Below are 21,774 nucleotides of genomic sequence, written 5' to 3' on the forward strand. Positions count from 1 at the left end.
CTTCGGCCACTCTTCTCACTAAGGGGAAGAGCAAGGTTAGTTCCTATGCCACAATGCCTCCGGGCACTTCATTTTGCGATAATTGCCAAGACTATGGTCACTTCCCCAATGCATGCCCCTTAGTTCATAATGTGTCTTTTGTGGATTATGGCCCTTCGTATTAAGGTGACTTTGATGTGGAATATGCTCATGCCTTAAATGAGAGGTCTAGGAACGATAACCCTAGCAATCAAAATTTTGCTAGGCAACCTAGAGGGCCCCCCATGTATGGTTCCCACCAAGGCTATGGCCAAGGAAGTGGGTATGATAGCCAAAATCGAGGTGACTATAGAGCACAAGGCTATCAAAGCCAAGCGCCCTATGGTCAACCTCAAGGTTTTGGCAATTAAGGCCAATACAACCAAGGTAGTTACAATCCCAACCATCAAGGTGGCGGGGGTTATAACTATTCTTATGGGCAATTTAGGGGTGCCTCAAGTGGGGGTTATCCTTTGAACTCGGAAGGTCCTTATGGTGCATCTCAAATCCCACCTCCCGGATTCAATGGACCGATGACCTTTGGCAACCAATATCAACCAAACCTTAGTGGTTATGGCAATGCACCTCCACCACTCCCGCCTCTCAAGTGTAATCTTGAGGCTCTCATGGAGTTGTTTGTGGGGGCGCAAGCCAAGAAGAATGTCGAGTTTGAGGATGGATTCAAGCAATCCAACACTCACTTGAAGATGATTGAGACCCAACTAGCACAACTTGCTAGCACTATCAAAGAGCAACAAGTGCACACAAGTCTCCCACCCCAAGATCAACCTCCTAAGAAAATGTATGCAATTGTGACAAGGAGTGGGAAGACTTTAGATGATAGTGCTACGCATGTTGAAGCTCCTTGCTCCAGGGGTGAGAGTTCTATGGGAAATGAGTCCTCAGACCATGATGTTGCGGAAGAGAAGTCTCATGTCGACGATATGAGTGATGGTGATAAGTCGAAGGAGACTCCTCTTCCTCCTCTCCCAACTCCTCCTCCCCCCTATCCAGATTTAATAGGCACAAGTTAGATGTGCAATTCTCAAAATTTCTTGAGATTCTTCGACAAATGTATATCACTATCCCCTTTACGGTTGCGTTGAAACAAATGCCAACCTACACAAGATTTCTTAAGAAAATCTTGAGTGGGAAGCGAGATTTTGACGTAAAGGAGACGGTGAATCTCACCGAAAATTATAGTGCTATTATTCTTAACCAAACGCCACCTAAACTCAAAGACCCGGGTAGTTTTTCTATCCCTTGTGCTATTAAGGAGCTTGAAATAAGCAATGCCTTGTGTGATTTGGGTGCTAGTGTTAGTATAATGCCTTATTCAGTGTTCGCCAAGCTTGAAATTGGTGATCTTGTCCCAACCAACATCACCTTGCAACTTGCCGACCGTTCGGTCAAGTACCCTATTGGCAAGGTTGAGGATGTTCCCCTAGTTGTTCGCAAGCTTGCTTTCCTTGTGGACTTCGTCGTCTTGGACATTGATGAGGATTCCCATACCCCCATTATCTTGGGAGGCCATTTTTGGCCACCGCGGGTGCTCTTATCGATGTGCAAGGGGACTAATCACCTTGAAAGAGGGAGACGCCAAGGCTAGTTTCAAGCTTGCAATTGATGAACATTGTTGCTCTAAGATGAAAAGTTGTATGAAAGTTGACACTCTTGCTTGTGTTGAGCACAATCATTCTTGTGCTATTGCTTCTAACAATCCTTGTGTTCTTAAGTGTGATTTTGAGTTTGATAGGAAAGTGAAGAAGGATATGCACGAGAGCTCCTTTGTGCTAGGCGGTTCTTATGATGACGTCATCACCATTCCCGACACATTCGGGATGGATCTTGATGATGTGGGGGCACTCACTCCGGTATGTAATGGTAAGAGGTGTATGAGCAAGAAGTCTAAGCAAGGCAATCCTATGCCTAGGAAGACTTGGTTTGGTCCCCACTCAATAAGTTGTGGTTTGGGTAAGTTGTTTGTGCCCAAGGAGGCCAAGAAAGGTTTGTTGACTAGTGTTGACCCAAGGTTTGTTGTGTTTGACCCCCCTTGACTTTTGGGGGGTCCGTCAAGCTAATGACGTTAAACGAGCGCTACCAGGAGGCAACTCGTGTAATCATTTCCTCTCTTGTCCCCCCCATGAGCTTTGGGGGGATTCGTCAAGCTAATGACGTTAAACGAGCGCTACCCGGGAGGCAACTCGGTTGTCTAACTCCTAGTTTTAGTTTTTATTTGATTTTATGCATTATTTTCCATTAATTAGCTTAATTTTCGATTTAAAGGGGAAGCCATTGAAACATTTGCAAAATCATGTTTTGTGCGACCGAACAGGATTCCTCGTTCGATCGCACAAAACTGGTTTTTGGAAAACGATCGCACAGTTTTAAAAATTCGATTGCACAGGTCTGTGCGACCGAACGACTTTTTCTGTTGGATCGCACAGACAGGCGGGGCTGCCTCTGAACTCTTTAATTCGAAAATCGCGACTTCCCCTCCCATTTTTCTTCATTTGTTCGACTATCCTCTCATACTCTCCTCTCCATTGCTCTCTTCTCTCACTTACTACTGCTACTACTCCTCATCAATTTCATTCACTTCCCTTTACAAATTTCACTTCCCATTCATCAAATACTCTCAATCTCATTCATCCCAACCCCCAAAATCCCCAAAATTTCAGATTTTTGCAAAACCAATTTCTAGGGTTTTTGTGAAATTGGTCATAATTGTGTGTGTGGTAAATTGGAACTCTAGAGGCTACTTGGGATCGATCTTAGACAACTTCCTTTGCTTGTGGTGATGATTTCTTTCCCTTAATTCTTATATTTCATTCCATTTTCACCATGTTCATATTGTTTTTGATTTTTCTGAAATTTTTGATTTTTGGGTGTTTGTTGATGCATGTTTGTATTGTGATTAATCTTTAATTGTCTAGATGAGCTATGCATGTTTGATTCCTTGTTCCATTTAAGCTCTAGACTTTTTGTGAGATTTTGGGCTACTTTGATTATACTTGTTTGTGGAAGTGTTGGTTGATTGATTGTGGTTGTTAGTGTGGAGTAATGTGGTTAGTTCATACTTTTTGAGAGGTCGGTGTACTGTTTGGAGCTTGTTGAAGAATTAATGGAGATAGTTTACCCTTCGCTCTTGTAGTTGTTTGTTTGTCCTAGATTGTGAACTAACTTAGTTTACTCTTCTTTGTGTGTCTTGGTTTGTTTCTCTTTGTTTTATAGATTTTTGCTTAGCTTCAACTCATCTCAATGGCACCAAAGCGCTCAAAGAAGAACCCCACCGTGACCGCGACCGCAACCACCTCTACATCAAAAAGGAAAGCACCAACCCCGCCGGGCATGGAAACCTACGGAATTGAGTTCACCGAGCAACGATCTTGGGATTTCTTTGAGCTCCTTTCCAAGAGGACCATTAAGCCCACCAAGTTCTTCCATCGGGAGAGCGTTCGTAGCTTGGGGGTCGAGGCCGAGGTTGACAAGTTGATCAAGGGCTTAGGGTGGGAAGAGTTCGCAAAGATGAGTGCCCCAACCTACAAAAGGTTGACATTGGAGTTCCTCTCCTCGGCTCGGAAGAACTTTGTAGAAGATGAGGTTGGTGATAATGTGGTGGAATTGAGCTTCCAAGTCTTCGGTCGCCAATACAAGTTGAATCACAATCAAATCAATGCCCTCTTTTCCATCGACTCGGAGCACGGTTTCGTCATGAACCCAAGGTCCGAATGTGCTAACAACTATGATGAAAATAGTTGGTAGAGGGAGCTCACTGGAGACGACGGGGATTTCTTCTCCGCCTCGGCCAAATCTTCTTCATTCCATCATCCCGCCATCCGCATCATGAGCCGCCTCCTCATCTATGCCCTTTTCTCTAAGGGTGCTACCGGTGCCTTGTCGGGCACGAAACTTGGTGGTTTTTGGTTGGCCACACAAGAGGATCAAGGGGTACTTGATTTCGGGTAATTGCTCATTTCCCGGATCATCGAGGTTCGGGATAGCCACTTGAATAAATCCGACATCCTCCTTGGCGGCATGCTTACTCTTCTTGTTCGGCTTCTACCGAACAACCCTCATGCCAAGGAGATGGCGACTTTACCTCCCGTGGCCGGTGGTGAGTTCTTAAACATCCGGGCGATGTACCATGCCACTTGGCTCCACTACACCACCAATGAGGCACAATGGATTTCTCTTGTGAGGAAGGCCGATTGGTGCTTTCTTCCGCACCCGCCCATCACTTCGTGGTCCCCTAATGTCCGTTTCTTGCTTCTGCGGCATCAGAAGTTTGTCAAGTCCGCCGCCGCCACCGCCACTACCGCGCCTACCGGTACCTCTACTCGAGCTCCTCCTCGGTCTCCTAGTCCACCTCCCCCGAATGCGGCTAATATACCTCTCTCCTCTCCTTTTGACTTGACGGGTTTGCAATCCACCCTTGCGACTATCTTGCAAGGGCAAGAGGACCAAGCTCGTACCTTGGCTTCTCTTGCTCCTCAAGGGAGCCGCACGGGAGGTTCTTTTCCCGATTTTGACTCGTCCTACTACGGTAGGCGGGTGTACAACTACCATGTTGACAAAGGGGACTTTGCCCTTATGTTATCCCTACCATCCTCCCCAACAAGGGCCCATCCCGAGTTGGAACGAGGAGCGTACACCCACTTACCCGTATTGGACGGGACCTTCCCAACCCGGTGTCAGTCCCCTCTCTTTTCCGCCTTACGATTATACTATGATGGGCGGGAGTGACTACCGTGGTGACCCTATGTATCCCACATCCCCACCGGTTGATCGGCCCAATAGTTGGCCCGAGGATTTCACCGGGTGACCTAGGGGATATACGGGTGGTTGGGATGGTCCCCGAGGAGAGCCACCCCATGGCAACTACCCCCTTCGGCCCGAATATGGTTGGCCGCCCTATACCGACGCTTCGGGTCCCGATGTGGACCCCACCTACAATTTCACCCCGTTAACCGACGATGCGGCTCGTGCTCATCGTCTTGAGCGGGATGAATATTGGAGGATTCATGATGCAAAGGGTAAAGGGCATGCCTCAGGCCCTTCTTCTCAGGGTTTACTCCGTTTCTCCCCCATCTTGATGTGATGGTATTCTTGTGATTAGCTTGGGGGAGAAATGCGGAGTAGGCGTTTGTTATGTGGAGTGTTTGATGCTTGTTGGTGTTGATCGTCTTGCCACTTCATGTTGTTGTATATATGATGATGAGTTTTTGCTTGTTTTGAGTTTGTTTTGGCCATTTGGCCTTGTCTACTAACATTTTTCTTGATTGTTTTTTAGTGTTTTTTGTGGTTTGGTTTCGTTGTTGTGGGTTCATGCTTGCACCCATTGCCTTGTTCGTCGATATGTTGGTGAGTTTATTCGGTTTTTACCGGTTCTTTGCGGGACTTGCTCCCATGACATTTCTGGTAATATCCTTCTATCTCACATGCATTCTTTGGGACGGGCATATTGCATATGGGGCATTTGGTTGGATGGGTAGCTGTGCCCCTCCTTGTTTAGTTTTAGGCCTTGAGGACATGGCCTAATTCTAGCTTGGGGGGAGTTTTGTTGTGTTGCCTATTTGTGATGCTCATGTCTTGAAAACCATACCATGATGTGCACTTGTATATGTTAGTTTCTTTGTTTTTAATTTGATTTTAGTTTGATTTTAGTTTCTTTTAGTTTGTTTTGTTTGTTTCTTTTTGTTTTCCTTTTTGGTGTGTTTTCTTTTTCTTTTCCTTTTGTCAAGGCAAGTTTTTCTAGGTTTTCTTAGGCAATATTCTTGATTTGGGCAAATAAAATTGGAACTTGTAGACTAGAATGCTTTTATTCCCAATTGGTAGATGTTTACACGATTTTTAACGTCTTGGGCCGAATTTAGGATTTGGTGTTAAGGAAGTTGGTTAGAACTTTGGGTAGCATGCGTCTTGAACCCTTGGGTTGTGGTAAGATGGTGTCGATCTCTCTAGTGACTTGAAACCGGAGAGAGTTGGATTTGCTCCCATGTGAGGTTCATGTTCAAATTAGCCCAAACACATATACATATATATTGAGTGGCATGGATCCTTGACATTGACTTTCTTACTTCCCGAATTTGACTATTTCCTTCCCGAGACCGCAACCGAACTACTTTAGGGGACGATAGAGGCATTTCTTTCGGTGACTATTTTTCTTTTTAGTTTAGGACTTTATTTTCTATTTTTCTCATATGTTTTTGTTTGTATTTGCCCCCTTGCTAGCCATTTGAGCCTTTCCCCTTCATTTCTTACGAGCACATGACAAGTCTAATAGCCTTTGTTTTATTTTCATCCTTAGAAGTGATAGTGAAGCTTTGTGTTATGATGCTTGGTAGTTTTGAATGATTATGCATATTTGAGGAATGATGTTTATTGGTATGAATGGCAAAGTTTGGGAAATGTGTTGTATATAGTGAATAAGTGATGCAAAAGCAAAAAAAATGAGAAATAAAAATTTTAAAAAGGCCAAAAAATAGAGAAAAACAAGGCATGAGAAAAGTTTCAATTGAAACACAAAAAAAAGAGAAAATCAAATCAAGAAAAGTGCAAAAAGAGTTGTAGTTTAGAATAGTTGTTGAATAAGCGTGGGGGTACCCCAAATAAGTGGTATGAGTTTGTATTTGGTTAAATATGCTTGAGTTGAGTCCTATCATTGCGCTTCACTTTAGGTATGAGCACCAAATTACCAAATTTGTTCCTCACCTTACCCCTAGCCTACGTTACACCCTAAAAAGTCCTCTTGACCCTTTAGAGTTGAGTCATTGTCGGTGGAGGGAGGATTTGGTCAAGTTTATGGAATGGGATTGTCATGCTAAGATGTCGGGTAGCCTATCTTATTTTCTCCGGCGCCTTCGCGGTGTCTCGAGACGCTACTCTCAAGGGTGGAAAAGATCTAGAGATGTGACGTGGTATGCTCGGTTTAAGGGGAATTGATTAGTGTTCACCCTTAGTTCGCTTTTCTTGGCACTTGAATGTTTCACTTGATTTAGGACATTAGTTAGCGTGTACTCATTTATTTGATTGGTAATATTAGTGTTCTTTTATACTCGTTCCATAATAAAGGCCCTATCTTGGATTTTGTAGTTTAATTTTGCTTTCTTCTCTTTTCTTTTCTTTTCTTTTCTTCTTCTTTTATTTCTTTCTTTTCTTGGTTATTTTCATTTCTTTTAGGTCTTGCCTTGATTAGATTTGCTGGATTTTTGTTTTTGTCAGTTTTTATGATTCTAATAGTTGCTCATTCTTCCCTAATTGAGTTTAGTTTGCTAGAGACTAGCAAACGCTTAGCTCGGAGGAGTTTAATGAGCGACATTTATGTCTCTTAGCTTAGGATTTTATGTTAGTTTTTATGCTTTTTTATAGTTTTTATAGCTTTTTGTGTGAATATTATAAGTTTCGTTCCATCTGGTGCTTTATAGGTGATTATGATGAAAAGTGATGGAAAACAAGTAGAATCAAGCCAAAACAGGGCTTGTGCGATCGAGTGATGATTTGTGCGCCCGAACAGAGGAGTGCAAATGGGCATCAAGGAATATCAAGTTCTGTGCGATCGAACGTGCTCTGTTGTTCGGTCGCACATAATGGATTTTTGGAGGCAGAATGTCTCAAATTTGGAAAGCGACCGCACCGTCTTTATGTTCGACAGCACAGGGATTGTACGATCGAACGTGCTCTGTTGTTCGGTCGCACAAAATGGATTTTTGGAGGAAGAATGTCTTAAATTTGGGATGCGACCACACAGGTTTTCTACTCGAACGCACAAGAGTTGTGCGCCCACACAAGCCCTTATGTTCGAGCGAATCATACTGCAGAGGAGACATGAGCCAAAGAAACCCCATTCGACCGAACAGGTTCCTCGTTCGTTCGCACATGACGAAGGAAGTGTTCTTCGCTGCCTTCGCTCGCACAGGTCTCAGTGTTTGCTCGAATGGGTCTTTTACGTTCGGTCGCACAAAGGGTCTGTGCGACCGAATGGCTGCGCAGGCTGCTCTTTTTCGAATTTTGGCTTCTATTTGGGGAAACTTATAAATAGATTTTTCGTTTATTTTGTTAAGTGTAGAATTTTAGTTGACAATTTTAGATTCTCAAAGTTAGTTTTTCAGCATTTCTAGAGAGAGAAACTCTCCTCCATTGAAGCATCAATTTGTAATTCTCTAAACTCTTCTTCTAATTTTGTGCAATTCAATTCAATTTCTTAATTCTTGCTTTTGTTATCATTGTTGATTGTTCTTTAATTCCTTCAATTCTTGAAATCTTCTTGATTTTACTTTAGTTACTTTGATCCTTAATTCTCTTGTTGATTGTTCAATTGATTGTTCTAGTATTTGATTCTCTCTTTCTAATCTTTCAATTTCATGCTTGCTAGTATAGAATTAATGGATTTCTTGATTTCTAGTATGATTAGTGAGTAGAATTAGGTTAGGGGAAGGGGAGAATCTATGGGCTTAATTAGGGGAACTTGATGATTTGATTGATGAATGATTGATGTGATTAAATTGATTTAGTGCTAGGATTTTCCATGATCAATTGAGTAGTAGTTGCACATGCTAGTTGATTGAATTAGATTGGAATGTATGATTTAGGTTTGGCAAGACATTGTGAGCCTAATTCATGCAAGTGAATGATTGTTCCTATTATATGCAAGCTTATCTAGCTTAGGACTAGGCGAAAGCTCTTCTATAGGCTAGGTTGCTTCGCGTGCTCCATCCGAGAGGTGGCGAGCACGTCATTTGGTTTCATTCCCCTATGTGCTATGTCATTGCATCATTCATGATTACTAGATGGTAGTTCATTTCCCCCGATTTCCCTAGACTATCCCCAACTCCCTAACGTTTCCCTTCCTTGATTCAATCTAGTTTAATTGTTATTTTAGCTTCATAGTGATAATTCAAATCAAACTTCTTGTTCGAACTAGCTTGACATTTAAACTCGAGAACCATCGTTTCTTTGGGACGATCCCTATACTTACCACTATAGTTCATATAGTTGGTTAGTCTAGCGGTTCTATAAATTTTGTTTGATTGTGGCGTTGATCTTTCAACAACGGAAAAACGCCTTATCAAATCACCTATCAAACGAAGTCTAATCTCAAGATCGCAAGATTGGGATTGTCCTCCCATAAATCGGGATGAGATGCTGAAAGTTGTACAAGGCCACTCGGAGAGCTGGAAACTGTAAAATGCATGGTCGTGCTCAGATGAATCATGGGCTATGATTATCTGTTTATTTGATCAGTTGAACTCTGAAACCGAGAAACACCTCTGGACATAATAAGGATGACAACTCTTACCTTATGTTCATGAGCAAGCATCAAGCGACAAAGGAATTAGGAAATGCACACTTGTCCCTAAGGACAAGTGGGAGACAGAAGGAAATAATGCCCTTGGTCCAAGTATGCATTTAATGCTAAGTCTAATAAATGCGTTTCAGTGTTAATTAATTATACAAGTTAATAATTAAGTGAGATCAAGTGAACTGTATACCTAGCTAGAGGCCGCTTCAGTTCAAGTGGAATTAATAATATTAATCCACAACTTACTCTTGACTGAACCCGTAGGGTCACACAAATAGTACGTGAACGGATCAAGTGTTTAAGTGAATTAAATACTCCATTTATGGATATTCGGAATCGACGGATCTCGGTTCCAGTGGGAGCTGAAATCGTCAAAAGGAAAATTATGAATACTCCGGAAACGATGATATTGCCGGAAACGGAAATATGGATCGTATCGAAAATATAAATATTATCCAAGTCGTAGATGTTGCCGAAACGGAAACATGGTACGTATCGGAAAATATTATAGGAAATGGAAATATTGCCGGAAACGGAAATATTGTCGGAATCGGAAATATTACCGGAATCGGAAAATAATTCCGGAATCGGAAATATTAAATATTTGTTCGAAACGAAAATTAATTCCGGAATCGAAAATATTAAATATTGTTCGAATCGGAAATGAATTCCGGAATCGGAAAATTAATCAGAAGCGCGTCGTACGAAATAAACATCGGACAAGCTTGCTAGATGGAAGGCCCAGCACGAAGCCAGGCCTGCGCCTAGCGAAGCCCGCGCGCAGCAAGGCAAGCAAGCAGCCCGCCAAGCACAGCAAGGCCCAGCCAAGCAACACGCAAGGCCAGGCCCAGCGAGGCCAGCACGCTGGCACGCCGCACGCCCAAGCATGGGCTGCAGCGCTGGTTGGCCAAGCTCCTCGCGCGCGCACGCCCCGCGCCCTTCGTGGGCTGTGCGTGTGTGTGCGTTGAGTTCGTGCATGTAGGGGAATGCAATTAAACATAATAACATGAGCGGAACAATCCCCAAAGCCAGGAAACATATATAAAGCACAGATTAAGCAAACTTACATTCGAAGCGTGTTTTCCACAATAATCTGTCAACGAACACGAACAAAGAACTCCACTTGTCGTTCCTCTACTTGGTTCACCGACACGATCAGATCCGTCTTGATTATCGTAGCTTAGACAATCTATCAAGATATTTGCCTTTTGGGAAGAACTCACTTTGGAGGCACAGAGAGCATTAGGGTTCTCTATGTCTAGGGTTTGAGTAATATGAATTGTGTGTTGTTGGAAAATACAATATGCCTATTGTATTAATGATGTAACCGGCCAAGAACCAAGGGCCCTTAACCGGCCACATCACGCAAGCACTCGCACCGCACGCCCCCGCCCAGCGACACACACTGCAGGCCGAAGCCCACAGCGCGCGCGCGCCGAGCAGCTGGGCCGTGGGCCTTGCTCGCTCGTCGCTGTTGTGCTTGTGTGTGCTTATGCGTGCTCGCCCAATGGGCTGGCCTTTGCTCACCTTTTGCTCGCGAGCTTGCTGGCTCGTTGGGTCTCGCACGCTTGCGTGCTTGGCTCGACGGGCCGGCAACTCCGATGCCCTTCGTATTCGCGATGTAATATATTTCCGATATATTATTTATCGTTTCGTATTCGACGAATCACCGTCGTACGATACGATTTATTCGTGTCGCCCAGCTTACGAATATTCGCGATACGATATACGATTTCGACAAAGGCGGTATCGTATAATACGTTTCCAACTAATTCCCGAAAAACTATTAAATGAATTTCCGATTCATTTAATCCAGTGATCTGTTACGTGTCATTGGTGTGACCTTGTAGGTTCAGTCAAGAGTAAGTTGTGAGTTCAATATCCATTAGAACTCACTGATCGGAAGCATTGCTCCAGCTAGCTGTTCCGATCACTTGATCTCACTGAATTAATTGTTCGCAATTAATCTGAACCTTTGGTATTAGACTTAATGCACCTTGGGTGAAGGACATATTTCCTTCAATTTCCCACTTGTCATTAAGACAAGTATGCATCCACATTCCTTTGTCACTTAGTGTTACTTACTGAACATAAGGTAAGATCCAAGCCATACTTATTAGGTCCAGAAGTGTTTCTCGGATTACAGAGTTCAACTGTCAAACTTTTGCAGAAGGTTAAGCCTAACCATTCTGAGCACGGCCATGCATTTTGCAGTATCTAACTCTCCGAGAGGCCTTGTTACACAACAACGCCATATCCTATCAAAGATAGGAGGACAATCCATTCTTGCAATCTATGAACACTCACTTTGATTCATAGTACGCCCAATAACTGCTTTTATAGCCTCCTTTTACGGTGCGACGTTTAGCTAGTATAAAAGCGAACTAATTCTCAAACGATCAGACATAATCGCTCATGTTCTGAGGAACGGTTTCTAATCACCATTAATGAGAACTACCTATGACATGACTTTAATCTCTTAAAGTGTTCTCATGGTCAATCCGATACAAGATCCAATAAGTATCTATGCAAAAGATTCTGACATCCAGTCACTCTAGTTCAAGAAACAGAACTAAGTAATCTACTTGCAATCTAATCTTCATTAGTCATTGGTCGTCCACCTTTCAATGACCTGAATTAGGGATCCTTTGTGACTTCAATATTCAAGTTCACTTATGGGTGTTTCTTTGTCGAAGAATCCATCTTGACATCCCATTTGAATGATTTGAATCACATGGACTTATCATTTAATTCTAAACCACAATTAAATGAATATGAAATAATAAATTTAATAAATATGAAATGGTTAAACCAATTGTTTTAAACATAGATCTAACAAATGTTCTAAAACAATACTTAGAAAATCAAAGCCATTCTCCAACATGCTTGATTCCCATGGTTGCTACATGTGCGTTGTGTTTCACTTGTGGCAGCGGTTTAGTCAATGGATCCGCGACTTTGTCGTCAGTTCCAACCTTGCAAATCTCGATTTTCTTTCTTTCAACGATCTCTCGAAGTATATGAAATCGCCGCAGTACGTACTTGGACTTCTGGTGGCTCCTAGGCTCCTTTTCCTGGGCAATGGCTCCGCTATTATCACAATACAAAGCCACTAGTCCTTTAATGGAGGGGACAACACCAAGTTCTTCGATGAACATCCGAATCCAAACAGCTTCCTTTGCTGCTTCTGAGGCAGCAATGTACTCGGCTTCAGTTGTAGAATCCGCAATAGTGCTTTGCTTAGCACTTTTCCAACTTACTGCTCCGCCGTTGAGGTAGAACACAAAACCCAGACTGTGATCTGAAATCATGTCTGTCGGTTTGAAAGCTTGCGTCCGTATAGCCCTTAACAATCAACTCATCTGTACCACCATAAACCAGAAACTGATCCTTTGTCCTTTTCAGGTACTTTAGGATGTTCTTGGCAGCAGTCCAATGCGCCTCACCTTGTTCCGACTGGTACCTACTCGTTGCACTGAGTGCGAACGAAACATCCGGCCTTGTACAAATCATAGCATACATGATGGATCTAATAGCCGAAGCGTATGGAATTCCACTCATCTTTCTACGCTCATCAGATGTTTTGGGACACTGATTCTTGCTTAGATATATGCCATGTGACATGGGTAGATGGCCTCTCTTGGCTTCCATCATATTGAACCTAGCTAGCACTTTGTCAATGTAAGTGCTTTGGCTTAGTCCAATCATCCTCTTAGATCTATCCCTATAGATCGTGATGCCCAATATGTACTGTGCCTCTCCTAAGTCCTTCATTGAGAAACACTTCCCGAGCCAAGTCTTTACAGACTCCAACATAGGAATGTCGTTTCCAATAAGTAGTATGTCGTCAACATACAAGACTAGGAATGCAATTTTACTCCCACTGACTTTCTTGTATACACAAGATTCGTCCTGATTCTTGATGAAGCCAAACTTATTGACTGCTTCATCAAATCGTTTATTCCAACTCCTTGATGCCTGCTTTAGTCCGTAGATGGACTTCATAAGCTTGCATACCTTTCCTTGGTTCTTTTGATCGACAAAACCCTCCGGCTGTGTCATTAACACAGTCTCTTCAAGAACACCGTTCAAGAAGACATTTTTGACATCCATTTGCCATATTTCATAGTCATGAAAAGCGGCAATCACAAGGATTATCCGAATAGACTTAAGCATCGCGACTGGAGAAAAGGTTTCATCGCAGTCAACGCCGTGAACTTGCCTGTAACCTTTTGCTACCAATCTAGCCTTGTATATGTATACAATTCCATCTTTGTCTTTCTTCAATTTGAAGACCCATTTGCATCCGATAGGTGTGAACCCATCCGGCAAATCAACCAAATCCCAGACTTGATTTTCAGACATGGAGTCTATTTCAGATTGCATGGCCTCTAACCATTTAGTGGAGCTTGGGCTCGTCATAGCTTGCTTGTAAGTCATAGGTTCATCACTATCCAATTTGAGAACGTCTAAGTTTTTAGTCAAGAGGACGCTTGTCCATCTGACCGGCTGAAAAATAGTTCTATTTGACCTACGAGGGGCAACAACGTTTTAAGGAACTACTCCCACTGGCTCTTCTAAAGACCTTGGAGGTTCATCAAGCTGAACTGCTTCTAAAGAGTTCTGAGTTCGTTGTTTGTCTCGAATCTCTTCGAGGTCTATTATTCTCCCACTTGTCAATTTGGAAATATGATTTCTTTCCAAAAAGACACCGTCACGAGCAACGAAAACCTTGTTGTCTGACTTGTTGTAGAAATAATACCCCATAGTTTCTTTTGGATACCCAACGAAGAAACATTTGTCCGATTTAGGTTGTAGCTTGTCCGAAATTAATCGCTTGACATATGCTTCGCAACCCCAAATCTTCAGAAAAGACAACTTTGGAAGTTTCCCAGTCCATAATTCGTATGGAGTCTTTTCAACAGATTTTGACGGAGAACGATTTATTGTGAGTGCTGCAGTTTGCAACGCATGTCCCCAGAACTGTAAAGGAAGTTCGGCCTGACCCATCATTGACCTGACCATATCGAGTAAGGTCCTGTTTCTCCGTTCCGACACTCCATTCCATTGAGGTGTCCCCGGAGCAGTCAATTCAGAAAGATTACCGCATTATTTTAGATGGTCATCAAACTCGTGGCTAAGATATTCACCTCCTCGATCAATTCTTAGAGCTTTGATTTTCTTGCCATGTTGATTCTCTACTTCATTTTTAAATTCTCTGAATTTCTCAAACGATTCAGACTTGTGCTTCATTAAGTAAATATAGCCATATCTACTGAAGTCGTCCGTAAACGTTATGAAATAGCTGAACTCACCTCTAGCTTCCGTACTCATAGGCCCACATACGTCCGTATGTATTAGCCCTAGTAGTTCGATTGCTCTTTCTCCCACCTTTGAGAAAGGTTGCTTTGCCATTTTGCCAAGTAAACAAGATTCGCATTGATCAATCTTCTATAAGTCGAATGATTCTAGAATTCCTTTCCGTTGAAGTAATTCCATGCGCTTTATGTTTATATGGCCTAATCGACAATGCCACAGAAATGTGAGATCCGAATCACCAGTTTTAGCCTTTTTGGTATTTATGTTATAAATGTGTTTGCTCGTATCTAGCACATAAAGACCGTTTTCTTGTTGTGCTGAACCATAAAACATTCCATTCAAAGAAAAAGAACAACTATTGTCTTTAAATTGAAAACTAAAACATTTAGAATCCAAACTTGAAACGGAAATAATGTTTCTGGTGATACTAGGAACGTAGTAACAGTTTTCTAGTTCCAAAACAAACCCACTAGGCAAAGAAATAAAATAAGATCCTACGGCTAATGCAGCAATCCGTGCTCCATTTCCCACGCGTAGATCCATCTCGCCTTTATCAAGCCTTCTACTTCTCCTTAGTCCCTGTGAATTGGAACATAACTGTGAGCCACAACCAGTATCTAATACCCAAGAAGTAGAATTAGCAAGATTACAATGTATAACATACATACTTGAAGGAGAAGCACCGTTTCCGTCCTTCTTCTCTTCCTTTAGTTTGGGGCAATCTCGCTTGTAATGACCAATTTCATTACAATTGAAGCATTGCGATGTAGAAGGAGAAGCATTCCTCTTCATCTTGCTCTTGGAAGGCGCCAGATGCCCTCCGGGAGTGGACGAAGATGCATCCTTGCTTTTCTTCCCCTTGCCTACTTTCTTGGATTTAGTGCACCTCACATTCAAAGGGTCTTGATTGAACTTAAGGATTTTCTCGCATTTCACGAACGATTCTACAAGTTCACAGAATGTGCTCTCTTTCTGATGAAAGAGATAGTACATCTTAAAACCCTCATAATCCTTATGAAGAGAATTCAACACTAGTGCAATAGCTACCGACTCTTTGATGGAACCACCAAGTCTCTCAATTGTGAAAAATAATCCAGGCATCATATCCACATGAGACCGAATTGATGTGTTTTTGTCCATCTTGACAGAGTAAATGCGCCTTTGGGCCTCTAGAAGTTCGACTTCTAGGCACGACTTGCGTGGGGTTACGAGCTTGAGATCGCCCATCGAATTAGCCAATTCGTCAACCCCATTGCAACCAATTTGGCACAAGGGTCGAAAACCCGCACACTTATCATCGAGGCTACTTAGGAGAGCTTGAGGTTCAAAAGTAATGAACCTCCCTCTCCAACTCTCAAGGATAGACTTGAGGATGAATTCCGTGACAAGGTACTTGTGAAGTGCCCAACTTCTGTACCTTTCAGGAGTCATGCCTCGCGCATCATAGCTAGGGAAAGGTTGTTCAATGACATAGTGTATGCCATTAACTTTCAAAACTTCGACAAGTTTCTCTTTCCATTCAAGAAAATTAGTCAAGTCTAACTCGACATCCAGAATTTCAGCTGATATGATTGTTGTTATGTTTGCGACCATTTTGATTACTACAATCGAAAAGAATTTGCAATAAATAATTAACCATTCATACAATTCAATAACTTTGAAATAAAAGCAAAACATGCAATCATTAAAGCTATTAAAACATTTCATTCATGCAAAAAGCAAAAAAATGGTCCAAAATGAATGAAACGATTCCAAGACCCCAAAAGTCCTAAAACCTTAAGCAGCTTTAGCATGTCTTAAGTAGTTTAAGATTTAAGGTAAGCAAAACCTATTGCTTGTAATCTCCAAATTACTCTTGGTTAATAAATTAATGCCATAATTTATCCCATTGCCACAACTTAATGCCATTGTTGTTTGAGTTGTAACCACAATCAACGTGCTCCTTTAGGACGCCTTACCACCTAAGTCAACTAAAATAGCACCTCGCTTTAGCGTAAACCTACTATCTTAGATCCCTAGATTTTTGTAAGTGTTGATTTGGAAGGCAATTTTTAAACTCAATATTACTTGGACCTAGTTGTTTCTATGTTGGTTCGATTATTTAGTGAACTTAAAACTAATCGATTCATAGGAAACAACCTGTTCATGCAAAGCATACATACATTCATACATTCACGCATAATATATATATTAAATTGCATAAATAAATGGTGATCTACTATGGCCCAAAACATCTTGTCTTGAAGCATCCAATCTTCATCACCTCCTTGTTAGCTTGGCATCGTCTTGAATCTTCGTTCAAATGCTAACTTAAAGTTCTAAACTTAGAAATACTTGAAAGTAATAAATTACATCAAAATTTCCATGGTATGCAGACCATATTTAAAACTTTACATTCAAAGATAGAACGGTACGCACAGACCATATTTAACTATCCTAAATTGGCCATACTAGTCACTTGGAGTACCTGCATTACATAAAACGTGTGCTAAAACGAATGGCCCATGTTAATATGCAAGTATTTACGTGAATTAATTAAAATTCACATTCACATAAACGCGTCCTAAAAGATTAATCAATTCCCAAATTATTAATCCTTAGACTTTATTCTAATTAAAATTAAATTTAGTTAAAATAATGCAACCTACGAAAATAATTAAAAATAATTATTTCATTTTAATTTCATTTAGTGGCTCCCACTCAAACCAATAATTATTCCGGATAATTAATTATGAAATATTAAATTAAAACTCGCGGCCCGACCCAAGTAAATAAAATATTAAATTAAATATCCCGTTCGCCCAAATTAATGCAAATATACGAAGCCCAACGAATTAAACAATTTTCAACGAAAAAAGTCCGATTACGTAGCCGGGCTAGGCTTGCGCCCAGCCCATGCCTTGCGTTAGGCCCAAGAGCGCACGAGCAAGGCTCGCACACCCCCAGCCCCTTGCGCGCGCATCGCGTCCCCGCAGCTATGCTGCCCCTGCGTGCGTGTTGTGCGTCGTGTGTGTGTGCTGGACGTCGCATGGCTCGCGCCTTGCTTCGTCGTAGCCCCGCAAGCAATGCCGCCTGCCCCTTCCCTCGCCCAGCGCGCTCGAGGCACGCGCGTACCTGCTGCTGCCCGTGTCGCATGCGGCTCGGACTAAGCACAATAGGCCCGCATGGCTCGACGAGCCATACGTCCACCATGCTCATGTTCGTGCCTTTGGTTCGTGATACGGACCAACTTAATTTAAATTTAATTTAATTTCACGAACTTGCATTAATTTTATTTTTCAAAAAGTTACGATTTTTATTTTCGAAAAACAACGATTTTTAACGATTTAATAAACTTTAACGACAATCCAATTTCGTAAAATTATTAAATCAAGGGCTAACAATATTCAAACTTTTAAGAATGAACGAATAAACTTTAAAGTTTGAACTTTTAATTAATAAAATTCGAAGCTTTAAATCGTTCTTTAACAATTAAATTTCAGATATTTAATAATTTGGTTTAAGTGCGATTAAAATTAACGAAACAATTCAAATTTTTAATCCAATAATTTTTAAAATTAGCCACTGACCCGTGAAATTATACCTTCTTTCCCAATTAACCGAATTATTAAACCAAAATTAATTAAAATTCAAATTAGGGTTTCAAATTTTACGAATTGGGGAAAGGCAAAATTAGGGTTTATACTTATCGGAAAAATCAAGCAATTCCGAGTAGTTTAGCTCGACCTTTTAGTTGAATTACTGTCCGACACTTTTAATTTTTAATGAAAAATTAACAAAAACGCCCAAAAAACGATACTTCGAGGTATGTTTTTGCAATTCCGTTCTCATGAGTTGATCTTAGAAAATCGTTTTCCATCAGATTAGGGTTTTAAAAATCGAAAAAGCGAACATTTTTTATTTCGGACCTGATTATTACGCAATTCATCCAATAATTCGTTAAAAATTCCGAAAAATCAACAAAAATTCCAAATTTTTCGACAGATGCAAAAACAATAATAATCATGCTAATTCATGCTTTGAATACATAAGGCTCATGATACCACTGTAGGGGAATACAGTTAAACATAATAACATGTGCGGAACAATCCCCAAAGCCAAGAAACATGTATAAAGCACAGATTAAGCAAACTTACATTCGAAGCGTGTTTTCCACAATAATCTGTCAACGAACACGAACAAAGAACTCCACTTGTCATTCCTCTACTTGGTTCACCGACACGATCAGATCTGTCTTGATTATCGTAACTTAGACAATCGATCAAGATATTTGCCTTTTGGGAAGAACTCACTTTGGAGGCACAGAGAGCATTAGGGTTCTCTGTGTCTAGGGTTTGAGTAATATGAATTGTGTGTTGTTGGAAAATACAATATGCCTATTGTATTAATGATGTAACCGGCCAAGAACCAAGGGCCCTTGACCGGCCACATCACGCAAGCACTCGCACTGCACGCCCCGCCCAGCGACACACACTGCAGGCCGAAGCCCACAGCGCGCGCGCGCCGAGCAGCTGGGCCGTGGGCCTTGCTCGCTCGTCGCTGCTGTGCTTGTGTGTGCTTACGAATATCCGCGATACGATATACGATTTCGACAAAGGTCGTATCGTATAATACGTTTCCAATTAATTCCCGAAAAGCTATTAAACGAATTTCCGATTCCTTTAATCCCGTGATCTGTTACGTGGCATTGGTGTGACCTTGTAGGTTCAGTCAAGAGTAAGTTGTGAGTTCAATATCCATTAGAACTCACTGATTGGAAGCATTGCTCCAGCTAGCTGTTCCGATCACTTGATCTCACTGAATTAATTGTTCGCAATTAATCTGAACCTTTGGTATTAGACTTAATGCACCTTGGATTAAGGACATATTTCCTTCAGTGCATGCATCGAATCCTTAAGCGTTTAGGATTAGTTCGAATAAAGATGATTTTCCTAAAACTACTAGAGTTAGTTGTTGAATTAAACACTAACTTAATAGATTTAATTAGTATCTAATTCTAATAAGATTAGGTTAATTAGTACGTTTCTAGTTCCGATGATCCTACCCTATAAATAGGTGATGGCAATCACAATTTATAACACATCAAAAAGTATTCATATAGTTTTAAGATAAAAACTAAAGTCAATAATTTGCCACAAATTATAATCGAATAACATAAAACCTTAGGTTAAATTCTAGTTAATTGAATCTAAGGCGGATGCGAACATACTGTGGACTATCTACGGAGGGACTACACTTGGAGTCCTAAACTTGTTCATGTTCGGTTCGGGAGCAGCTAGGAAGGGCACGCTACAAATGTATGCATCCTAAATTATGCTAATTGTTATATGACAATTAATTTGGATTCCTGGCTTTACTGTTTTTCCGGATGAAATATATATGTTTTATATTTGTCATAACCTAACAGTGGTATCACGAGCCTCTAATTATTTCCATAATCAATTATAGTTAACATGGTTAAATTTTATAAATTTGCAATGAATTAAAGGGGTGATTAATTTCTATTTTTGTAATTAATTGCAAATTCGTGCGATTATTTAATTATATGTTCGCAGAATTTTCGGCAGTTTAGTCAATAATGGTCGGAATCGTATAATTTTATAGTGAATTTTGCATGTAAACGACGTTTTAAAATTTTGACTAAAATCAATGATTTGATGCCGAAGCCAGAAATCCCAAATTCGAAGCCTAACTATGACTTTTCGGAGGTTTTAGTTTTTTGAACGCAAAATTAGTATTTTTAAGATGTTAAATTAAATATTTGCGATTCTTGTTTGTAAATCTTGAATCTATGATTGACCTACTGTATATGTTTAACAATTTTAATGCATAATCTTGTTAATTATACAACCTAATTTGTAATTGTAATTAATTTGTTGTAATTCGAATAATTTAGAATTTGATTTGATTTTCATAATTAATTAGCAATTTAATTAGGAATCCATGATTAAAAACCACCATAAAATTTGTGGAATTTGAAAATTTTAGAATTTTATGACCTAGATTTAAATCCATGAAAATTAACATGATCTGAAATTAATTTGAATAATTTTTTTTCGAATTTTCGCCCTAAATTTAAGAAATTAATAAGATTTATTAATTCGTCTATAAATTTAAATAATAAAGTTTTGATTTTTATAAAATCCGTTCACGAATCTTGCACGCACAAAGCAATGGACGCTAAGTGTTACCCTTAAGGGGTGTTGTATAGTGCGGGCATGCGACGACGAGCAAGGGAGCTCGTCGCCCATGCGGTACGTATGCAGCGAGCAAGGGCGTGGCACGAGAGTGCAAGGCAGCAGCCTGCCTTGCGTAGAGTGCAACGATGAGTGGGCGGGTGGGGCGAAGAAGCAAGGCAAGCGAAGCAAGCAGGCTGCGCGCGCGGGCAGCGAGGGATGCCTCTCCCAGCGAACGCTACGTTGCCACAACGAGCGAGCTGCTGCTGCGCATAGGCGTGGCTGCCTCGGCTTGCTGCGTCTACGCGTGGCTGCTCGTGCCTTGCTATGCGATCAGTCGAGTGGCGCGTTTCTGCTACGTGGACTCGACGGGGCATGGGCGCGAGCCCATGGCCTCGTCTTGACCCGATTGGTTCGTTTTAATTTAATTTTAATTTTCAGTTGAAAAACGATTTTAATTATATTTAAAATTCGTAATTTATTTTTTTCTCGGAATTTAATTTTGAATAATTTGATTATTATAAATTTTATTTATACTAATTATTTTATTAAAATTAAAACCTTGATTAAATTCAAATTAATTAATTTATTAAACTGAAAATAATTTAGAGGATTTAAATAATAAATTTATATGAGCTTTAAATTTTAATTAAATTTGTATGTTTCCGGTTGGACTAGGAAATACAATTTTATGTTTAAAATTAGTAAAGAATGTAAATTTCTTGGATTTAGTGGGAGCGTTTTAGTCATAAACTCTTGATTAGGTCTACATTCCTTTAAGGTTAAAACAACTCGATTAGAATTAATAAGGATTGAATAATTTGTAGATTATTGGAAGCCTTGATTAATTTCCGCAAATATTTATGTGATGCATAATATGTTCTACTAACAAGCTATGTGGGCCATTCATTGATAAATGAATGGGTGAATGGTATATTGAAAATGTACTGTTTTGCAGGT

General features: G+C 40.7%; 1 protein-coding gene across 1 annotated transcript; it reads left to right on the forward strand.

Annotated features, from left to right (window-relative positions):
• The first annotated feature begins 1,090 nt into the window (after window positions 1-1,090).
• LOC130471579 (uncharacterized) lies at window positions 1,091-1,627 on the forward strand. The gene is made up of 2 exons (XM_056841786.1): window positions 1,091-1,265; window positions 1,359-1,627. The coding sequence occupies exons 1-2, from the start codon at window positions 1,091-1,093 to the stop codon at window positions 1,625-1,627; spliced, it is 444 nt and encodes a 147-aa protein (XP_056697764.1).
• Window positions 1,628-21,774: the final 20,147 nt, after the last annotated feature.

Source organism: Spinacia oleracea, chromosome 4, assembly GCF_020520425.1.
Source record: "Spinacia oleracea cultivar Varoflay chromosome 4, BTI_SOV_V1, whole genome shotgun sequence".
In the NCBI taxonomy this organism is placed as follows: Eukaryota; Viridiplantae; Streptophyta; class Magnoliopsida; order Caryophyllales; family Amaranthaceae; genus Spinacia; species Spinacia oleracea.